The sequence below is a fragment of the Patiria miniata genome, unplaced genomic scaffold (genome assembly GCF_015706575.1).
Source record: "Patiria miniata isolate m_02_andy unplaced genomic scaffold, ASM1570657v1 HiC_scaffold_3, whole genome shotgun sequence".
Taxonomy (NCBI): domain Eukaryota; kingdom Metazoa; phylum Echinodermata; class Asteroidea; order Valvatida; family Asterinidae; genus Patiria; species Patiria miniata.
Window position 1 is genome coordinate 40791562 of NW_024037069.1, and position 19789 is coordinate 40811350.

At 42.4% G+C, this 19789-nt stretch overlaps 1 protein-coding gene across 1 annotated transcript in view; it reads right to left on the minus strand.

The window, feature by feature from the left end:
• The window catches only part of LOC119738761 (probable helicase with zinc finger domain), a 34047-nt gene that overhangs the window by 5328 nt on the left and 8930 nt on the right, over positions 1 to 19789 (minus strand). The window contains exons 2-18 of the mRNA XM_038213711.1: positions 17917 to 18115; positions 16959 to 17129; positions 15905 to 15961; positions 15502 to 15706; positions 14321 to 14495; positions 12737 to 12926; positions 11865 to 11972; positions 11331 to 11493; positions 9723 to 10140; positions 8786 to 9223; positions 6262 to 6366; positions 5500 to 5706; positions 3916 to 4169; positions 3424 to 3542; positions 2451 to 2744; positions 1218 to 1404; positions 648 to 930 (exon numbers count right to left, since the gene is read on the minus strand). Of these exons, the coding sequence (XP_038069639.1) occupies positions 648 to 930; positions 1218 to 1404; positions 2451 to 2744; positions 3424 to 3542; positions 3916 to 4169; positions 5500 to 5706; positions 6262 to 6366; positions 8786 to 9223; positions 9723 to 10140; positions 11331 to 11493; positions 11865 to 11972; positions 12737 to 12926; positions 14321 to 14495; positions 15502 to 15706; positions 15905 to 15961; positions 16959 to 17129; positions 17917 to 18099 (3557 nt within the window). The 5' untranslated portion in view covers positions 18100 to 18115. The remainder of the gene's footprint in view (positions 1 to 647; positions 931 to 1217; positions 1405 to 2450; positions 2745 to 3423; positions 3543 to 3915; positions 4170 to 5499; positions 5707 to 6261; positions 6367 to 8785; positions 9224 to 9722; positions 10141 to 11330; positions 11494 to 11864; positions 11973 to 12736; positions 12927 to 14320; positions 14496 to 15501; positions 15707 to 15904; positions 15962 to 16958; positions 17130 to 17916; positions 18116 to 19789) is intronic.

Below are 19789 nucleotides of genomic sequence, written 5' to 3' on the forward strand. Positions count from 1 at the left end.
AATACTGTGAATAAATATATTGCACTATATTCATTTTGTACTAGCAGGGTTCGACTTCAGCAGTAGCCCGCTAGCCCAATGCTAGCCAAAACAGCGGCGGGTTAGTCAAACTATTGCTTAAGTAGTCCGGCTGTCGAGTCAAAATTTATTGGGCTACAGCAAAGATGAACTGACAGGAAGAAATACATCATAAATTCAGAAAGCAAACCTGTATCAATTTGTGTCTAATTTGATTAGCTGTTTAGGGTTAAGTTATTAGATCTGTTTATTAAAAACACTGACAAGATTGCCTCAGGATACGCGTTCACATGTATGCCCATTGTTGTTTATGAGACACTCATAAAAACATGCGGGCTAGTGAAGATGTACAAGGATTAGTTAAGAGTCTGTTTCTGTAGCCTGGCTGGCTAGTGAAAAAACAGACATCCAGTGCATACTGCTTTTTCTACATGTAACCATGTGCTTCTCAATCACCGTACTCCCACAAAGCCCCGAACAACAGGGAAAACAATGCACCAGCTACTGCACAAACGACCCGCTCCTGGGACAATTATTCTGAACAATAACTGGCACAATACTTCCACAGCTACTAGGAGCCTCCATGAGTTTACAGTGATTCTGTGACTGGATTGGTCCTCCATCCATACCTGCACTTCCCTATCGAGCACAGGGACACCGGATCCCCCACGACAGCTACCAGCGACTGAGCCCTGGTGATGGCAGTATTGAGCAGCTTGTCGTTGGACAGGAAGCCGTAGTCTGCTTCCTCTTCCCCCACCTCCGGTCCCGCTGAGTGCCCCGCCTCCCCCCGGGAGCCCTTCTTGGACTTCGGGGATCGGTTCTTGGTGGCGGTTGTGGAGGCGGCTGTGGCGGCCTTGCAGGTGTTGTGGGTGCGGACCGTGCTGATGAACAGGACTCGGAACTGCTTGCCTGTTTGGGGTGAAAACACGGGATAAACCCAACAGGTTCAAAAAACAACAAAGCAATGATGAAGCTTTTTATTCAAAATAGAAATACTGAACACTTTGGCCTCCCAATGATAAGATTTCAAATCTGTGGAGCTGAAGTCTTCGAAGTCTGAGGCCAAAAATCTCCTGGGGTTGTAAGTGGAAACGAAGCTGAGATTTGGAACCCGAACTAGGTTATTAAAATGATTACTCAGACACTTTTGGATGGACTTTTGATGGATCCAATCCAACTTTTTGGTTGTTGCCTACCTTGTACATTCATGACTCTCTCCACGGACACGTTGTGCAGTCGACGCTTGCGCAGCTCTGACCTGATACGGAAGACCTGATCGGCGTAGTGGCTGACCACACCGATGCTGGTCTCATCCAAGTTGCCCCACTCCTCCACGGGCCACGCCTTCTGCAGCTCCGCTACTCTCTCTGTGATCTCAAACACCTGGCAGAAAAGGGGGTTGAGGTTCTGATCGAATAAAATGCTTTCTATCTGGAATATTATGTGGGGCTGTACGAGCAGCATTAGTAAATAGAGAAGTAAGTTGCAAGTTTTCGCAAAAATCGAGTATGCCAAGGACCACCACTACATCAAGGATACGCGCATGAACATCACAAATTATGCATTGGCAACACATGTACAACTGCTGGCTTGCCATACAAAATGCCAAACGAGTGATTTTGGCGTTTCTCAACGCCCAAAATTTTAACGACTGATAAAAACTGCAAAACGTTCAAGACTGATAATAAAGTTTCACCAGAGGTACAATACACTACTGTCACAATCAATTGGCTTGAGGACTTGATCTCATTCAACTGAAGTATTGTTCAATGTTTTTAAAAATTCTTATATGTACACGGATTCTACGAAATGCCTGTTCAAGTCCTTTTCTGCAAACATGAATGGGAATGCCATTCTTCCAGTACCCAATTATTATCTGACAATCCTTGCACATGAGTTGTTTGTGACTGATTAGGCCCCCCCCCCCTAAACAAATAGTTCTGCTTCTGGTTACCCTACCTACCCTATTTTGACAGCCCCTACCCTAATTTTTGTTTGGGGAAATATGAGCAAAAAAACCCAGAAAACCATCAATTACTACCTTTTATCCTTGACTACACGCAGACACTTCCATATGATCATACACACAAAAAATGCCCCCCCCCCCAAAAAAAAAGCCCTACCTGCCTACCCTATTTTCAAATGCCATGTAATCGGAAGCAGAACTATTTTTGGGGGCCTTATTGGCTGAGCAAACAAACCCAATCATCAATATTTGTCTGCTAAAGAGTTCCACAACACAGATCCAGCAATGGCAAATGCCATGTCATTCAATTTATTACATGATCGGGGGACAAGATTCATAGTATCATGTTGACATAGTCCAAGTGAGAGAGTAGCTCCTTGATTCAGCAACATGCAGTAACAGGAAGTGCATGTTTTGGAAGGGACCGCTGGGTTAAGCAAGATGGGAAACAACTGATCCTCACCTCAGCATTGTTGTAGAAGGAGGTGCTGTTCTTCTCCTGCACGTCCTCCCCCCTCGTGGTGAAGAACGTCAGCGGGTACCAGTCCCCGTGAGCCGCCTGCTTGCCGCTGGCCAGCAGCTTGCTGTCGTAGAACAGTCGGGAGGTGTAGCGGACGATGGCCTCATGGGAGCGGTAGTTCTCGCACAGCAGGATCTTGCAGGGGTGCTGGGCCGGGTAGAGGTCGTACAGGCGCTCTAAGAGGGAGATGTGCAGGTTGCGGTCCCGGGCGAAGTCAGAGTGGACCTCAGGGCTGATCTGAGGAGGGAGCGAGGAGAATAAGTGTTGGATTGGTTTTTGGTGAACCAATATGTTTTCATTGTAAGGTGAATTGGAGAAGGCTTGAAGGCTTTTTGGATTCAAAAGTAAAATTTGGAAATCAAAGATCCACCAGTGTTCTACTACGTTGTAAGCTTTTTCTCCTGGTTTTTCTACTCAGCACAGGGCACAGTATTTAATCATTTTGTTTATATGCTGAAACGAGAAATTGGCCTACTTCAAAATCACTTGTTTTCTACAAAAGGACTTATAAAGAATTTATTCACAAAGAAAAGTGACTTATTTCACAAAACATTCTTTCTTAATGAGCTTTTTCTTATAAAAAGCACTTGCTTCTATAGACAAATCCGAGCATGCTAACAATTCCATTACAAAGGCCCCCTTCAATGGTGAAAGCATTGTGCTAGCTATTGTTCAGATATTCCGTCATGGGGCAGTTGCTTTGTACAATAGCGTGCACAATGGTTTCTCCATTGAAGGGGGCATCATAAGTGTACAATGACTACTTGCCTGGATTTGTCTATAGCACATATCAATGGATCATATTGCTTAGTTAATAATTGCCATAAAATCTTTCGGTGCCCACATAGGATTCTGCAGAAAAAAAATAGTATGGGGGAAATGTTTTCAAACACTACAAATTGGAGATACAACTCACTTGCATGTAGTCACCGGCGAGCACGATGCGAGTGTTGAGATTGGCTAACGCCAGCGGCATGATGGTCTCACATTCCATGGCCTGGGCAGCTTCATCAATCAGGATGTGAGTGAAGAAGCCTACGGAGACAGAAAAAGGGAATAGACATGTAGAATGATTTTAGAAATAGTGACAATTTTTTCACACACTTCTTACGAATGTAGATTAGACAAAATCTAAAAAAAAAAGTCAGATAGTCTTCTTTTGAAAGTTACATTCCCTGTGCTATTTTGCAGTTTCATCCCGAAAATAATTCCATCCTTGCGGGGTAGGCTGGTTCCCAACCCAAAATCAGTATCAATAATGTATGGACCGGGAACCAGTCTGCTCGCAAAGTGGATCTGCTTGTACCCAAAATAACATTTTTTTTTCAGAGGGTTGCAGATGTCCTTAAAAAAAGAGGGGAAAAAAGGAGTTTGTTCAAGCGCAAGGGGAACGCAACTTTAAATTCACCTTGTCCCAGGTCGAGATGACTGAGAAACCTTGATGTGCTGAGTGTAGCCACCACCACCCGCGCCTTGATCACCTCCTCCTTGCTGGGCATGGCAAACTTGTCCTGTGCCTCCGACATGACGCAGTAGAGACGGACTAGAGGGTGCACCGTCGGCACCCACCGGTCCTTGAAGTAGATACGCAGGGGGCGGGCCGCTGTGAAGCCCGCCTCCACGTAGGCATGGAGGTAGTCTTTGATGTAAAGGTCTGCCGCACTGTTACAAAATGGAGACAAGTTCAATTAGAATTCTCAGGTTATGTTACAAGTCAAATCTCAAGAAACAGAGGAGACAGGAATGCCTTTGTCACATTTCATTTGGAGAGCTTGAGATTTGTCTTCAGACTGAAACACTTGTAGTTGACTTGTGATTGACTTGGGAGGACTTGTTACTGATACTTGTTACTGACTTGGTTATAACTCTGTCTGATATTGCATGGCATTTAATTAAAAACCCTTTAACTGGTGAAATTAAGACAGGTTTCAATTTGTGAAAACCAAAATGTACGGATTGCGGGCATGAAGAAATTGGGTGTCAGTTCGTGAAAAACAAATTTAAGTGGTTCTGTAAAGTACGCGCAAGTGCCTGGCACTCAACGCACCACAGAGTGTCAGTTTGTGGTGTCGGTGACGATTTGTAGGTGTACACTTTTTTTTTTTTTTTACAATACTATTATTGCTCATTTGAAGGAGAAGATAGGCAACAACTGTGAACATGCAAGAGTTGCAATCAATATGGTATTTCAAAGGGATACACTTTAACAAAATTAAGAACAACTCGTCAGCTGAGGTGATTTTCAGAACTACCAAGAGTTGCATACGGCCTTGAAGCAAAAGAAATTATGTGAAACTTTGATATCAATGTAAGACACTACCATCTTACCTTTAAGTAACAGCAGCCGGGGACCCTGATTTAGAGTACTTTACCTGGTTCATACTTCACACAAAAGCGAAAGTGAAGTGAAATTTGTGGCGTCAACAATACGCTCGAAGCCCTTTCACCATAGTTGATGACATGAATTTTGCTTCGCACTTGCTTTCGCGTGAAGTATGAACCGAGATTTACTCTCCTCTTGAGGCAAAATCTCACCCTCCATCATACACTGACACCCAAATGTTAATAAACAACGTACATGGCCCAACAAAATGTATGTGCTCTTTACTTGGTCATTGTCCCTGGGCTGCAAAGCAACCTGTGGCCAAATATGCTGTACAGCAAGTTCCTCCAGGACCACACCAACATCAGCTGAATAGATCTAACACGCAAAGCCTGAACAAGACTAAACCGCCTTCCAACTGGCGTGGGGTGCCTTAGAGCCAACTTGGCCAGGTGGGGCCTCGCGGGCAGGGCCACCTGCAGACCACATTCTATCCCACTGCCCCATCTACCAATCTTCGAATGGAGCAGATGGTCCAACTAACTTGGGCCACGAGACCCAACTATGCTTGACCAAGCTGATATCTGAACTGTCTACCTTACAACTGAAGGAAGAAGAAGCAAAGTTCCTTTCAGCCGCAATTTACTGTACGTTTTCTCATTTTCTCACCTGTTGGAGTGCGTGCAGATAAGTATTCTGGTGTTAGGCTGCTGCAGGATCAGCTTGGTAGCATGGGCCAGCGTAAACGTCTTCCCCGTCCCGTATGGACCGACCAGAAAGATGGGCGGCAGACGGTTGTTGAGAGGTGTCGTCATGGCAATGATGGCCTCTCGTTGCTTGGCGTTTAGACGCGGATCCATGTTTTGGTCCCATTGCCTGCAGGCATTTGAACAATGTTATAACGGTGATGACTTTGGTTGGTTCCTGAACTTATCTTGAGATTTTCAGACTATGATTTTAAATTGCGATATTTCAATCACAAGGAAAATTTAGTGCACAATTTCTACCCAAATTGAGACCAATGAGCAATACAATCTGAAAAGCTACCAGACAGTCCACTGTCCCCAATTGACCAGTTCACGCCGGGATAATTTTGACATTGACCGGACCCAGGCGCGGTTTGTTTTTACGACCCTCGATGGGTTCAGGCCATCATCTGCGGGTAGATCACCCTGATTTCCGGCCTTGCTCGCTGTGAGCGAGTCGCTGACAGATATTTCCGGCCTCGCTCGTTCCGTGTTTATCCGTTCCGAATACCGCAAAACCTTTGCGTGTATCACGTCATCCGACGGGAACTGGTTAATCAGGACATGTCTCCAGCCCAACAAAACTCTAGAAAATAACACAGGTTTAACTGGCATAACAATGAGGTCTAATAATTTTTCCGCACAAGTTTACTAGTAAGCCCACAGTGTTTTACAAAGACCTTACTTGCTTGGCGTCCATGGAATGCTGCATGAGTTCTTGACGTTTGGAAACAGCATGCTCATATCTGGCTGTTTATCCACGGCATAGTGCATCTCACATAGGGGTAATCTGTCGAGGAAAATACACACAAAAATTACACAGTATAAAAAAAAAATCTACTAAACATTACTGTGCAGAAAGCAAATAACGCATTAGTTTCACTTGACCTTTCAAGTGACTGGGCTTGACATGCTCGATTATATTCCCATTCAAATTTACTGCCACATTCAACATTTAACAATTGCAAAGACGTCAAAATGACCTATTGAAAGCAGAAAAACTAATTGAAGTCGCATTTCAAGAAATTACTATTACACACTGCCTTAAAAGGTTGATGCATTAAACATGCATTCCTTGTGCTATTCCAACTTTTGACCCGAAAATTTTATTAAAATTTTTTTCACTTGCTTTTTTCCTAGCAATACATTTATTCACTTTTGAATGTGACATTGAACGAACCAAATCCTCTTACGTTTAGTTATTCAATCATTTCTTTACAAAATTCAAATAATTTAGGGCCCGATAATAACTTGGCTCTCGCAGGGTGGCTTCACTGTGCACAAAATGAAAGTCACTTTTCAGAGGGGTGCAGATGCCTCAAATTGGAGAAAAAAAATAGGTTTTTTTTATGAAACCAAACATACAAATTGAAAATTTGTTAGGAGAAAAAAAATAGTTTCTTTTTCAAAAGCACATATCTTTAAGCAGCAAGCAAAAGTCCCTCACATGATGTCACTTAATTTCTACTTTTTATTCTGACACCACTTGCACCGCAACAAAATGGCATTTTAAATTTTGGTAACCGACTGTATTTTTCATTTCTGTAATAACTGTCACAGAAGCTGTGTTAAACCCAACTTTACAACCCACGGAACTCAAGTTAACTGTAACTAGCAGGGATGTGACTGGTCTGTGACAAAAAAACCTGAAAATTTTATGCATGAAGTGCAAACTCCGGCGAGCGCGAAGCGCGAAGCCATTACGGCGTGGGGTCCGGGGCCCGCTTAAGGGCCCCGGAAAATTTTTGATTTTAGATGCTCTGTGGTGCAATCTGAGGTAATTACTGGGCACTTTCCTCTGAAATTCTGAAGCAGAATTTGTTTTCATTTTATGAAGAATTTTCCTTTATTTGTTTAAATGTACTCTTGTTCTAATAAAGTTTTTTCTGTACTCAAAGTTGAGAACCATACTGTTCTCCCCAGAATTTTTTCAACCCTGTAGGGGAATTTTTGTTGTGATACAACAACCTGCGAAGCCACGGCGTGGGTTCGGGGCCCGCTTAAGGGCCCCGAAAAAATGTTGAACTTTAGAAGCTTTCTGGTGCATTTTAGAGCATTTCAGAGGAGATCTTGTAATATTTTTGTAAAAAAAAAATCGGAATTGTAAACTTAAATCACTTCTGCTTCCGATAACATGCCTTTCAAAATAGCGTCGGTAGTATTGTTGGAAAAAAATATTTCACCATTTCTATATTTGTAGTAAAGCAAGGAATCGTTTATATTTCATGTATTTTGTGCCTGGATTATTCTCATTTGCGCCACAAAAATTATCAAGACTAGCCATCAAAAGTGATTAATACTTGCCTCACCTAACTAAAAATCTATATATTTGAGGTGGGTCATTCCACAATTATGCTTAACGTACATGTACATCACGGCCGCTAGCGCCGCAAACATTCAGTCTGGCCGGCCGAACATCGCGCCGTACACACGGCCGGCCCGGCGCAGTATAGTGTGCATTGCTGCACTGTGTACGGCCGGCAACCCGTCCCAAGTGGCCGAAAATTCTGCAGGACTGCAGAAACACGTTACGATGTTTCTCCACAGGTTCGAGTTTTGTAATCTCGTCATTTCAATGGAAAATACATACACAGAAAATGAAGATCAAGTTCTGTGAATTAATTTGCAGAAATCCTCTTTTTCCATCGATGGTTGTTTGGTATTTTTACTATTTTTACGCTCCAACTTCGGCCGATTATACGCACGGAAAACGAACCTGTGAGTACTTGCAGTAGTCACTGGTTCCGGTCCTTCATCATAGCATTGATTCTGTTAGCACGCGAAGGGTACCAGTGTACCATGCTGCACTCGTCTGCACACCTGACAAGCGCAACACGTGCATCTCGAGTACCGACACAGGAACTAGACCTACATAACCACAACCTCGGCCCCGAGCGAAAAATCATAATCGCACTAATGGCAACGCATGGTCTTCAACTTCGTTCTCACATTGGGTGTCCAATATGTGCCTGCGGCATACATATCGATCAACGAAGTTTATGTCCGTAAGTAAATTTCGGATATTTCGGCAAGCAAAACTCATTATGAATAATTAATTAGCACATTCTACCCCCCTATTTTTTCAACGGATTCACACGATTCACGTTGGTGGACTTTTGTGGCCCAAAAAAACGGATTTCCGGCAAAAACCGGAGAAATCACATCCCTGAACTAGAAAAAGGATGTCTTCAAATTTTCAACCCGTTTACCTGTTGAGTTGGAACTGCAGCTCCACCTTGAACTCGGTGCTCGTCTTCAGTTTGAGAGCGTCCACGCAGGTCTTGGGCAGCGTCAGGTAGATCTCTCCTTTGCCCTTCTCCGTGATGGTGCACTCGTAGACCATCTCGAGGGTGTTGGTCGGGGGAGCAGAGGGGTCCGCGGTAGGGGACGTGGGGGCCTTGTGGTCCCCCTGCTGGTTCTTCTTGGCCCCCTGTTCCTTGTCCCTGGACCCACTATGCTGGGGTGCCAGCAGCACCGTGTTGCAGCTGTTTAGGATGAGCTTGCCACCCTTGGTGTCCTCCGACAGTTCGTCGTTGAGGCGAAGGAGGGCAAAGAGCTGGCCGTCCACGGAGTAGCGGGCGCCCACATTGCGGGTAGGGACCAGGTGGAAACTGGAGCTGAGCTGAAGGGTGGTGCGGATGTTGAATCTGGAAAACGACAAGTTAGTAAGAGTAAGGAGTTTATGCAAAACGAACAGCTTACCGTAAAAACTTCACAAGAATTTTTGTGTGGGAAACCTACAACCTGCTTATAAATCCTTATACTAAACCTGAGCTTAATTTCATGCTGCTGCTAAACGGGGAAAAAGTTCTTAGCAAATTCAGATTCTAGGCAAATGCGTATGCTTAGCATATTTCTGCACTTTGCAGCTGCATGAAACTGAGCCTTTGTTTGGACAAAAAGTTCTATGAATAGATTTGCTTCATTGCAATCTTTTGAGTAAAAAAAAATCACAATCAGTCGTAGGCAATATGCAAGCAATAACTTAACACATTTTTTTTCACCCCCCAAAAATGCCGGTGTTCAACAGCTTCGTGAAATTGGCACCTACGCTCAAAAGAAAAATTCAACTTGGAAAATTGAATATTGGTAGAAATTGCTTAAAAGAATTAAATACAGCAATGGAATGAACTATATTGGACTCACTTGCTGAGATCTTTGAAGCGTGCGATCTCCTCTATGTACAGCAGGTCGTGCATCTTGGCCCGGTAGTTGTTCTTGGTCAGGGTCTTGTTCAGCACCGAGTTCTGGAACAGCTCCTCGGCAGAGTGGGGCGGGACGTAGAAGCTCAGCAACCCTTTGTCCTCCTCCATGGCTACATGGACCTTGGGCAGGAACTCCTGGATGGTCTTGTTGGAGGCGTCCCATCTCTCGCTGACGCAGCGGAGCGTTAACCGAGCCTCCTCCAGTTCCTTCTGGCTGGCCGGGGAGACGGCGTCCACCGAGACCCGGCGCATCAGGGCCGGCTCGCTGCCGAAGTCGAAGACCACGGACTGGCGGAAGGTGCCGAAAATCTGGGAGGTGAACTGGAGCTTGATGCGGTACAGGCGCTCCTTGGATTTGCCTGCCAATGGAATATATGCGGCATAAGATGTAAGAAGACAAACCTTTGATGCAAAATGTCAATGATTGGGAAGTGTTAAAGGGAATATACATCATTTGCTTTTGCTGTAATTTTCAGAAATGGATGGAATGGGGGGTTGGAAATATATAGCAAATACAAAGTTACACTGACTTTTTTGAGGTTTTGGGTTTGAAAATGCTATAAAAACCAAGAAAAACAATCAATTTCCTGTAGTCTGGTTCCCTGACTCCATATAAGAAGAAACAGAGCAGTTTACATAAAATGGGGAATTGTAAGGTCAGGGAACCAGTCTAGCTGGCTTGTACCCGTTCATAGGTGTGTAATCGATTGCAAACAAGTGCGATGGTCAATTGGGGCCAGTATTTGAAAAAAATATAAGGTCGGCCGACCAGCGTTGGAAATTGATACAAAAATACCACTTTTCTTTAAAATGACATTATACCAGGTGCCATGATTTTACAGGATGCTTTACACTGTCATTTACTAACAGTCCAGCAAGGTATTTCAAAATGATTTAGTAGTCTCATTTTTTTATGTTTGCAAATGTTGTAGTTTCCCTTTAACTTACAACCTATGCTCCACTATGTACACATAAGCAGCTTTGTAAGCAATGCAAATAAGTCTTTCAGGTTATTCTTTTTTTCAGCTTTTTCAAAAAAATAAAAAGAATACAAAGTTTGCAAAAACATTTTGAAGCTGTAAAGTGAAGTGTGAAGCACTATGAATCCAGAAGAATCCAAGTTGTAAAGGAGTGAAGCATGAAGCCTGCTGAAACCAACATAACCCAACAGTTGCAAAGAGTGAAGCCTTACAAATCTAACAAAATTAATGACCAGAAGAGATCGTCTGTAAGAATTAACAAAACTTCTTTAAACTGTTTGGATAATGTTGGACTCCCCAGAGTCCAACATTTACTCCTTCGCTTTTTTTGCTAACAATCCTAAAAAATCCACTTCAGGGCAGGACACCAATGGCACATGACTAAAACTTTAATGAGCATCAAGAAACAGTGGTTGGGTTCTACATTCCTCAATCCTACAAAATCATCAAAAACCTTAAAATGGATACTTAAGGATCTGGGAAGGTAATGGTTTTAGTTTCGTCAGTGCAGCTGCATATCTTTACAATTTGTTTAAAAACCCAGTGAAACGGTTTCTTTGTTGACTTACCCAGCAGGTGGTTGTTGCTGGTCGGGTTGGTCCATTCTTGGCAGTTCTCCGTCAGCTCTTGGGACAGTTGCCGCTTGGCGTCGCCGACGGACACGCTGGCGAGGTAGAAATGGGGACGGTGGATGTCGTACAGGAGGGCCACTCGGTGAAGATGCTTGGAGGGCTGGAAACGTCACAGAAATAAATTGGGGACTAATTAGAAACCAAAACTAGTTGTGGGGAAAATGCCAAATTCATTCTACCTTTGTGTCAAGGTGTTGTCATTTTCCCAAAGAGGGCAATACCCTGTCCTGACATAAAATACCACATAATCAGTGCATTCCAAAAGGCTGTGAAAGGCTGTGAAGTTGGAGTTATTAGGTTTGGGCTCAACACATGACATCTTTCCTAACTAAGATTAACAACCCAAGCACCAAGTTTGCTGAGATTGGCTGACACCTCAAACCATTACAGAATCAACTACCAACTATTAATTACTGAGGTTAACATAAAATAATTTAAAAAAAACAGACTGCAATATTTATGAACACCAACCTTTGTATGCAGGGTGAATATCCATGAGTGGACAGAAGACTTGGAAGTGACGGATACGTTGAGGTCCGAGTTGACCGTCACTTTCACGTCTTCTATTGCCTCCGATACCTGTTAAACCAAAAAAAGGCAGATTTACAAACGGCTGCAATGCTTGGTTTCACCCATAACATAAAACCCATTATGTTGCAGTCCTGAATACAATTGATGCTGAACACAACAGACTTTTGAGCTGTGACAAAAATTCTTTCCCAGTTTGAATATGCAGTTTGAATAGTTAATAATTATGACTGTAATGTATATTTAGTATTTTGTATTTGTGTAAATTCATATCGTTATTATTTTTTTTTCAAGACTGTCTAATTATTTAACAAATTCTGTGTACCATTTTTAATAAATGTACAGTGGGAAATCAACTTTCATGTAATTTTCTATCCTGACAATAAAATAAATGAATCAACGAGTATGACAGCAATAGTAACTGTGTTTCAGGGGTGGGAATGGCCAACTGACATGTGACAATACCCTGGTTAGACCAGAGTGGGAGTGGTGGGGACAAACGACAAATTTATTTACACTAAGCGCAAATAAACCAATAGGTCTCTCTCACTGACGGCCACCTCTGTAGGAGAACTGCAACTGCATATTTTACGCATCAAGCAAGCATTGCACAGCGTTGAAGATGTTCCAAACACTCGCGCTTGTTGCTCAAAATGTGTTTGAAATACAACACAGCTAATGCGCATTATGCAAGTTGACGCTCCAAATGCTGATGCACGTAGCTGGTCTGTAGGAAATGCATCATTTGAGAGAGACCTAAAAGATTGACCATTCTTAAAGTCATCAGCACTGCACATTCTTTCCGTCGTACTCACAACACTGAGAGGCATGGGGGAGGTCATCCATTTCTCCAGCAGCTGTTCAGCATAGCTGATACCGTGCAGCTGCTTCTCCCTGGCTCTCTTCAGCTTCATCTCTCTGTACCTGTATCTCTCCCGCCACTCCCCGAGCTCATCCTCCGAGTGGGCTGCCGTGCACTGCTCACCGAAACGGCACTTGCTGCGACTGGACATGAAACAAAATATAGATTGATAGTGTGTCAGAGTATCTCAATACTTGCAAAGCCTGGGAAAAACGGGAGCTGATGTCATAGCTCACCACAAGAGAGAATGGTACATGTATTTCATAGATTACAACGAATATGGACAAAGAGATTGGCTTTTTGCTCACTTTCTAGAGCTTCAATGAGGGAACACATTGTGCGTGCATACTGGTTTTTGCGTGTATTGCGCGAAGTGCGTACAATAAATTTTGTGCTGAATCTGCACAAACCCATGGTGTCTACGCGTGCAGGTCAGGCACATCCAGCAATACCTTCAAGAGATCTTTTCTGAGTGGTCAGCAGGGTTTGACCTTAACGTTTTATTTCACTAGCCAGCCGGGTTACTGAAACAGATTCTTAACCAGCCCGCGGGCATTTTCACTAGCCCGCGGGCATTTTTACTAGCCCGCATGTTTTTCTTTTATAGAGTGTCTCATAAACAACAATGTGCATACATGTAAAATGTGTATCATGAGGCAATCTTATCGGTGTTTTAAATAAACAGATCTAATAGTTTAACCCTAAAGAGTAAATAGAATTAGACGCAAATTGATACAGGTTTGCTTTCTGAATGTAATGATTTATTTCTTCCTGTCCTTTCATCTTTGCTGTAGCCCAATAATTTTTGACTCGCCAGCCAGGCTACTTCAGGAATAGTTTGACTAGCGTGCCACTGTTTTGACTAGCATTTGGCTAGTAGGCTACCGCTAACGTTGAACCCTGGTGGTCAGCCCCAAGAATCCCTTTTTAACTGTTGAGGGGACACTTGTGCCAGAACCCACAGAATTTGTACACCCCATTTCATTGCTTACAAGGTTGGCATAGAATTTCTGTTCCCTCGGGGAATATGTTTACGCTCCCACATTAGCAGCGCTTCTTTAGAAAGGTAAACAAGCTTGCGACAGAATGTTTATTTGCAACTTTTTAGCGCCGCAGCACACACTTGTAGCTGGCAGTTTCAAATATCCGAATATTCCGTCAAATGCAGGTTCGAATAATCAAATACTAACTTATTCGAAAATGGACAGTACTAGAAATTCAGGCCAGACCTATGACTGAACTTGATTGATTTGTGACTTTGCTTGTCGTTGACTTGAGAACAACTCTCTTTTAACCCTAACCTTCCTAAATCCATCAAAATCCATTCCCCAATTTGGGGGATTTTGGTAGGCAAGCCATGAGTACCAAGTCCATCAAAATCCACCTACAGTAGTGGTGGTCTTGTGGTGGATTTCAGCAGATTTGGTCCTAAAACATTGTGTAAAGCAGGGTCAGTGATGGATTTTGGCAGACTTGGTTCAGTACTTAGTAAAAGACACTAGGGAGTTAGGGTTAAGAATATCTTAAGACGACTTACTCAGGGCATATGATGTAATCCACGCCCGTGATCCCCCGTGGGGGCGGTCTGTACTTCCAGTCCCGCCCATCGTCTGACATGATGATGGCCTGATGGGCCTGCCCCATGCAGTGCAGGTGCAGGTCCACATCCGTGGCACATTGGAGGTCACAATATGTACAATATAATTTAGATTCTGTCAAAAAGGATTAAATACAGAAAAACAATCAATAAAATCGTAGCAGTGAGGCTGGAAAATAAGATCTCTAAAGGTATTCAGAGGTTAGCGTCGTTGCGATAGACTTCGGAGCCTAATGCTCCATAACCCTCCTAGTCTTCTGCACTTCACAACCCTTCCAGTTTTGCGAAACCACTTTTGTCCACAGAGTTAGCACCCACACTTCAAATTCCTTAGAGGCAATCTTCTGTGGAGTACGGATAACACTTAAAATCCCTGCACAATTCTTTTGTGTGGGGTTAAGCTCAGAGCAAGCAGGCTGATTCAGTCACATTTCAATGCTCTCCACAGCTCTGTTTTTAGAGTGTGCAGTGCTCTCTGTGTGACACAGTTACTTGTTCATTTCATATCCCTTCATTTGAAACTGACCTGCAAGTTTTTCAAAGTTTTTACATACTGCTCTGAAGACTGACTTTCCACCAGGACGGTTAATCCTCCAAATTCTACGTGGTTGGCTGATTTTGGATTGCAGGTGGATATATTGCGATCTTGGTTTATTTTGGAGCATTGATGGTCTATTTTGGTTTGGGAAGATTGACGGCATTAACAACTGCTACCTGATGTTAAGGGTTGTTAGAAATCTTGATTTTATTTTAATAAAAAAAAAATCAGATTTTTTTTATTTAAATCGATTTTTTTTTTTTTAAGATTGATTTTTTTTTTTTTTTTTTTACATTGCTTTTCATTTTTATTTTTGATGATTTCATATATTTTTTAAATCAGTGATTTATATCAAATGATTTAAATCAAACAACCCTGGTACATTGATAGTGATGGTTACTCTGGACAATCAATGCTTTCACCATTACCTGAGACCACAGTGAGTAGACAATGCATGTGTGCCCAGATCGGTATATACAAAATGTCACTGACAATTTGTACGGGATGGGCGCACTGTCCAATTTGTAAAATAGCCACTGAAAATTCTCCATTACTGATAAAAACTAAGACACCAGCTTTTTACCTCCTGATTTGGATGACCTGGTTTTCTGTTTCCCCTCCCCACTGGCGTTCCTCTCCCTGTTCTGCGATGGTGTTGCCCCGGATCCTGTACTGCTTGCACTACTGTGGGCTGTTCTACTGCTTCCGGGCGGGGGTCGGTTGGCGGCGTGCGGGAGTGCGCTTTGTGCTGTGTTTCCTACGTTATTTACACCCTTGTCTACTGCTCCCTGTTATTGGCAGAAACATGAATAAAGAGAAAATAAAAATGAGGGAAATACATCAGCATTAAAAATCTACATCACAGGAAATGGCTGTAGTAAAAATTCATCACATCATGAAGAGCTTTAGTGAGCTTAAAAAATATTAGTCCTAAAAATTGTCTTTTTACAAACAAAAGCATTCTATGATAAGACAAAAAGACTTACCCCCATTTGTTGTAAAGCTTTCTTTAATCTATTCATTTCTTTGGATGCTTGTGGATTCTGCAAAGGAACAGAACAAACAATAAGATTTTTAAAGTCCAACTTTAGAGGCTAAAAAAGAAAGTAAGCGATAACACATCAATAAAGTTCGCACGGGAACGTAAAGAAAAACATCCTGCAACAGGAAAAGCAGATTAAAATCTAGCACCACCAAAGAGCAGGGGTCATGTGAAAAAAAGACATAAAATCAGTACCTGGATCAAGAGTACTTTCTGAAAGGTTAATCCTTGATCTGGAATTAATACCAGTAAATCCTGAAGGTTTAATCCAACTGTAAAATCACGGCGGAAGTTGTAATTTCAAGGCAAGGGAAGACGTGGGGGAAGGGGTTAGTTGGGGTAGCTAGTCACCCTACTTTCATCTTACAAATGTTAACCCAAACTTCCTGGGCATTTTTGCTAGGGATGCAACCTCAATCATGCAAAATCCTCTGTTATTTCTTGAATGTGGTCCTCAGAGAGGTGACCACTGCCTGAATCCTGCAAAATCCTCCTGCAATCACTGTCAATGTGTTGAGGCAGAGCCAGTGAAATCCTGGAGCAGTGCGGAGGATTAAAAGTTTACCCTAGGCCTAAATGTGTGCATGGCTGAGCATAAACACAAGGTCCGGCCCAAGACCTTGACACAGTACATCCTCCAAACTCAGCCACACCTTTTTGCCATATAGCCTCAATCCTGCAAAATCCTCCATTTTGCAAAATGGATTTGGGAGGATTTGGGAGGATTTGGGAAGGTTCGGGTTAATTATTAACCCTGACCCCCTTGAATGATTTACTAGGAACCTTCCTCACTTTTGCAAAATGATCCCACACTGTATGGTAAACTCTACAACCAAACTGTTGGACTCTGATTATGGTGGATATATGCCTAACCCAATGTGAAGCATAATCAGTTTACTAGTGCAGTACTCACTCCAACAGATTCCAACAAAACATGCAGTTAACAAAAAACTAAAAGAAATAACACAAAAAGTTAGAAAAATAAGGTTTGCACATACCTTTGGCTCTATGTTGGTCCAGGCTTTGGCCGTGTCGAAGGCCTCCTTGACCCTACCCAGTCGGGACAGGGCTTGTGTCTTGCGCGTGAGGGCCTTGGCCATACCGCTACGGTTCCGCGTCGACAGGGACAAGAGCTGGTTACAGTCCTCCAGGCAGTTCTCATATTGCTCCTAGTCAATCAAAAGGAAAACAAGTAAAGTCACTTAAAGAAACGAAGAAATCCACTGATACACTCCTAGACCCTTGAAAATCCACTAGAAAGTTTCAGAAAATTTTGCCAGATTGATCCTTAAATCCTAGGCATTTTAGTCAGGAATTTCCTGAATCCGACAAAATCCACTACTAAGCAATAACCCAATGGTGAATTAATATTAGTTACATTTAGAATCTACCATTTTTGGGCCGTTGCAATTTGACAGAGTTTGACCGTTGCGCATGCGTCAGTTTTCCACTGAATGGTTCTCAGACTTTACATCCATTGAAAAATAATTCTTCAGAGCCATGAATCAGAAAGAGAAATTAAATTTGAATTTCACCAGGTGTTTAGGCGAGATCAAAATGTAAGAATGCGTTTTCATTCTCTTACATAGGAAGGGGTCCTAATAGTTCTGCAGGCACATTTCTTTGTACTTAAACCATCATGGATGTCGAGTGCCATATAAATTGAAGGCTCAATCCTTCCCTAATCCTGCCCAAAAATGCTGAGCCTAATGCAAACATTTAGTTGGAAAGAAATTCAAAGAATACAACATCAGCTTTAAAATGACAGTCTTTAACGAATACACTATTTGGAATTCTTCACTTTTAAAAAAAAAGGGTCTTTCAGCCAAACGATTGATTTTGATCAAGTTTTTCATGTCGTTATGCAAAATTCACATGTGCTACTTTACAGCAAGTTGGTAATAAAAGGTCACAAATTATGTTACACAGTAAGGCAAAATTTGAATTTTTCTTTACCAATTTGAGATAGCAGACGGAGCGTTTATTGATGTAGGACAGCTGGAGCTCCCTGTGCTGGTTGGAGACCGAGGGGTGGATGTACTCCAGGGCCTGGGTGAACAACTCCGCCGCCTCGCGGTACTGTTGCCGTAGGTAGCGATCATTTGCCTTCTCGTGGAGCTGCTTATGCCTGCTATCCATAGTATGCCACCTTAACCTGGGAGGAGAGGTCACAGGTCATAGGTTATTAAAAGGGGGTCATGGGTCATTACACCAAGGTCACTTTCTAAAATCTTCCAATGCCACCGTAGGTAGTCATGGAGCTGCTTATGCCTGTTATCCGTCTCAACCTGAGAAGTAACAGAGGTCAAAAGTCAAAGGTCATCACATTGACAGGTCATAGGATCTAAGGTTTTCAAAACCTTGGCTTTTTTCCCAGCTACGGCTTCCAGTGATTTAAGGCCCTGATTTGTGGAATTCCTGCTCAATATACATGGATGTATAAAGAGGACTCTGAAACGTTCGCCTGAAATTTGAGGTATAAATGAAAAGTATACACATATGTATGGTGCCAGTATATTATTTACAATTTGGAAAGAAACTGAAACCAGGCAATCGTAGGGGGACTTTACAGTACATCCCTGAATATAGGTGCAGGTTCCGGGTACCAGGGATAAATCTTAGGCCAGGGACAAAGCTGAGATTTGGGAAATTGGCCTATTTCAAAGGGATAAAAATGGACTTCTGGAGAGAGGTCAAAAGATTCCGGTCAATAGAAACCAATGAAATTCAGGTTAGTCTTCAGAGAATGCATACTTCCAATCAATGGTATCACCTTTATAACCCCAAGGTCACAGGGTCAAAGGTCATTGAAAAGGTCATCATACTCACATGAGTTACTGATTCTGACAACTAAATTTGTCTACAGTTTTAGCAACTAATTTCAGTATTCATGCATTGGTTAAATTTAAAAAGGGTAAAAAAGGCAAAGGTCAAAGCAAAGCTGTAATATCTTCATAAGTCCTCACAAGTCCAGCACATGTAGAAAATAAATCCAGCCTCAAGTCAAACAAGCCATTCAAATGACCAGTCACAAAGGAATTCCACTGGCATTGTTGTGACCGTTTTGTGGTTTTGACTTATGATGGACTCCACAATAACTCTGGGTCAAAGGTCACATAAACATCTGATATCACCAACCACTTCAAAAACGCTATCAGTCTGGAGGTTTGGCATAACTTGTGGAACAAACAAGTGTTATCTGCCCATAAACACCGAGTCAAATATCACAATAACCATTCACGTTGTTTCACCTGTTTGTTAAAAATATACCAGAAAACCGGACAGCTGCACAAATGTAATGGTTATGTCTAAATGCATCAAAGGATGCATTTAATTCTAATATCCCTAAATCAACACCTAATTCTTGTATTTATCACAAACAAAACAGTATTTTACTACAATTTTGAAATTTTTCTACTGAAATACATTACCTATTTTTCTACAAGCAGGTGGCATCCCAGACATGTTACAGCATGCCCACCTATGTCATAATAATCACCACTAAAACGACTCCCTACAGACTGGGGAGACCCCAAGACAAATACAGGCTAGGATTTAGCACACAATGCACGTGACCTTTGACCTCTTACACAGCTGCAGGGATCAGTGGTTGGTCCCAAGCAAGCAGGCCGGGATGTGTGGATGGAGCAAACATTTTATGATACACAACAAATTTTTGGTGTGTTTTTTTATAACAGTGTGCAATTTCAATGTGACGCTGCTGAACAAAAGGGTAAATTACGGTCAAATAATGAACGCTTGAGACGTGTCACCAAAAATATGAGCATAAAGTCTGAAATTGCCATCACTTTTTGTAGTACAGTAGGGT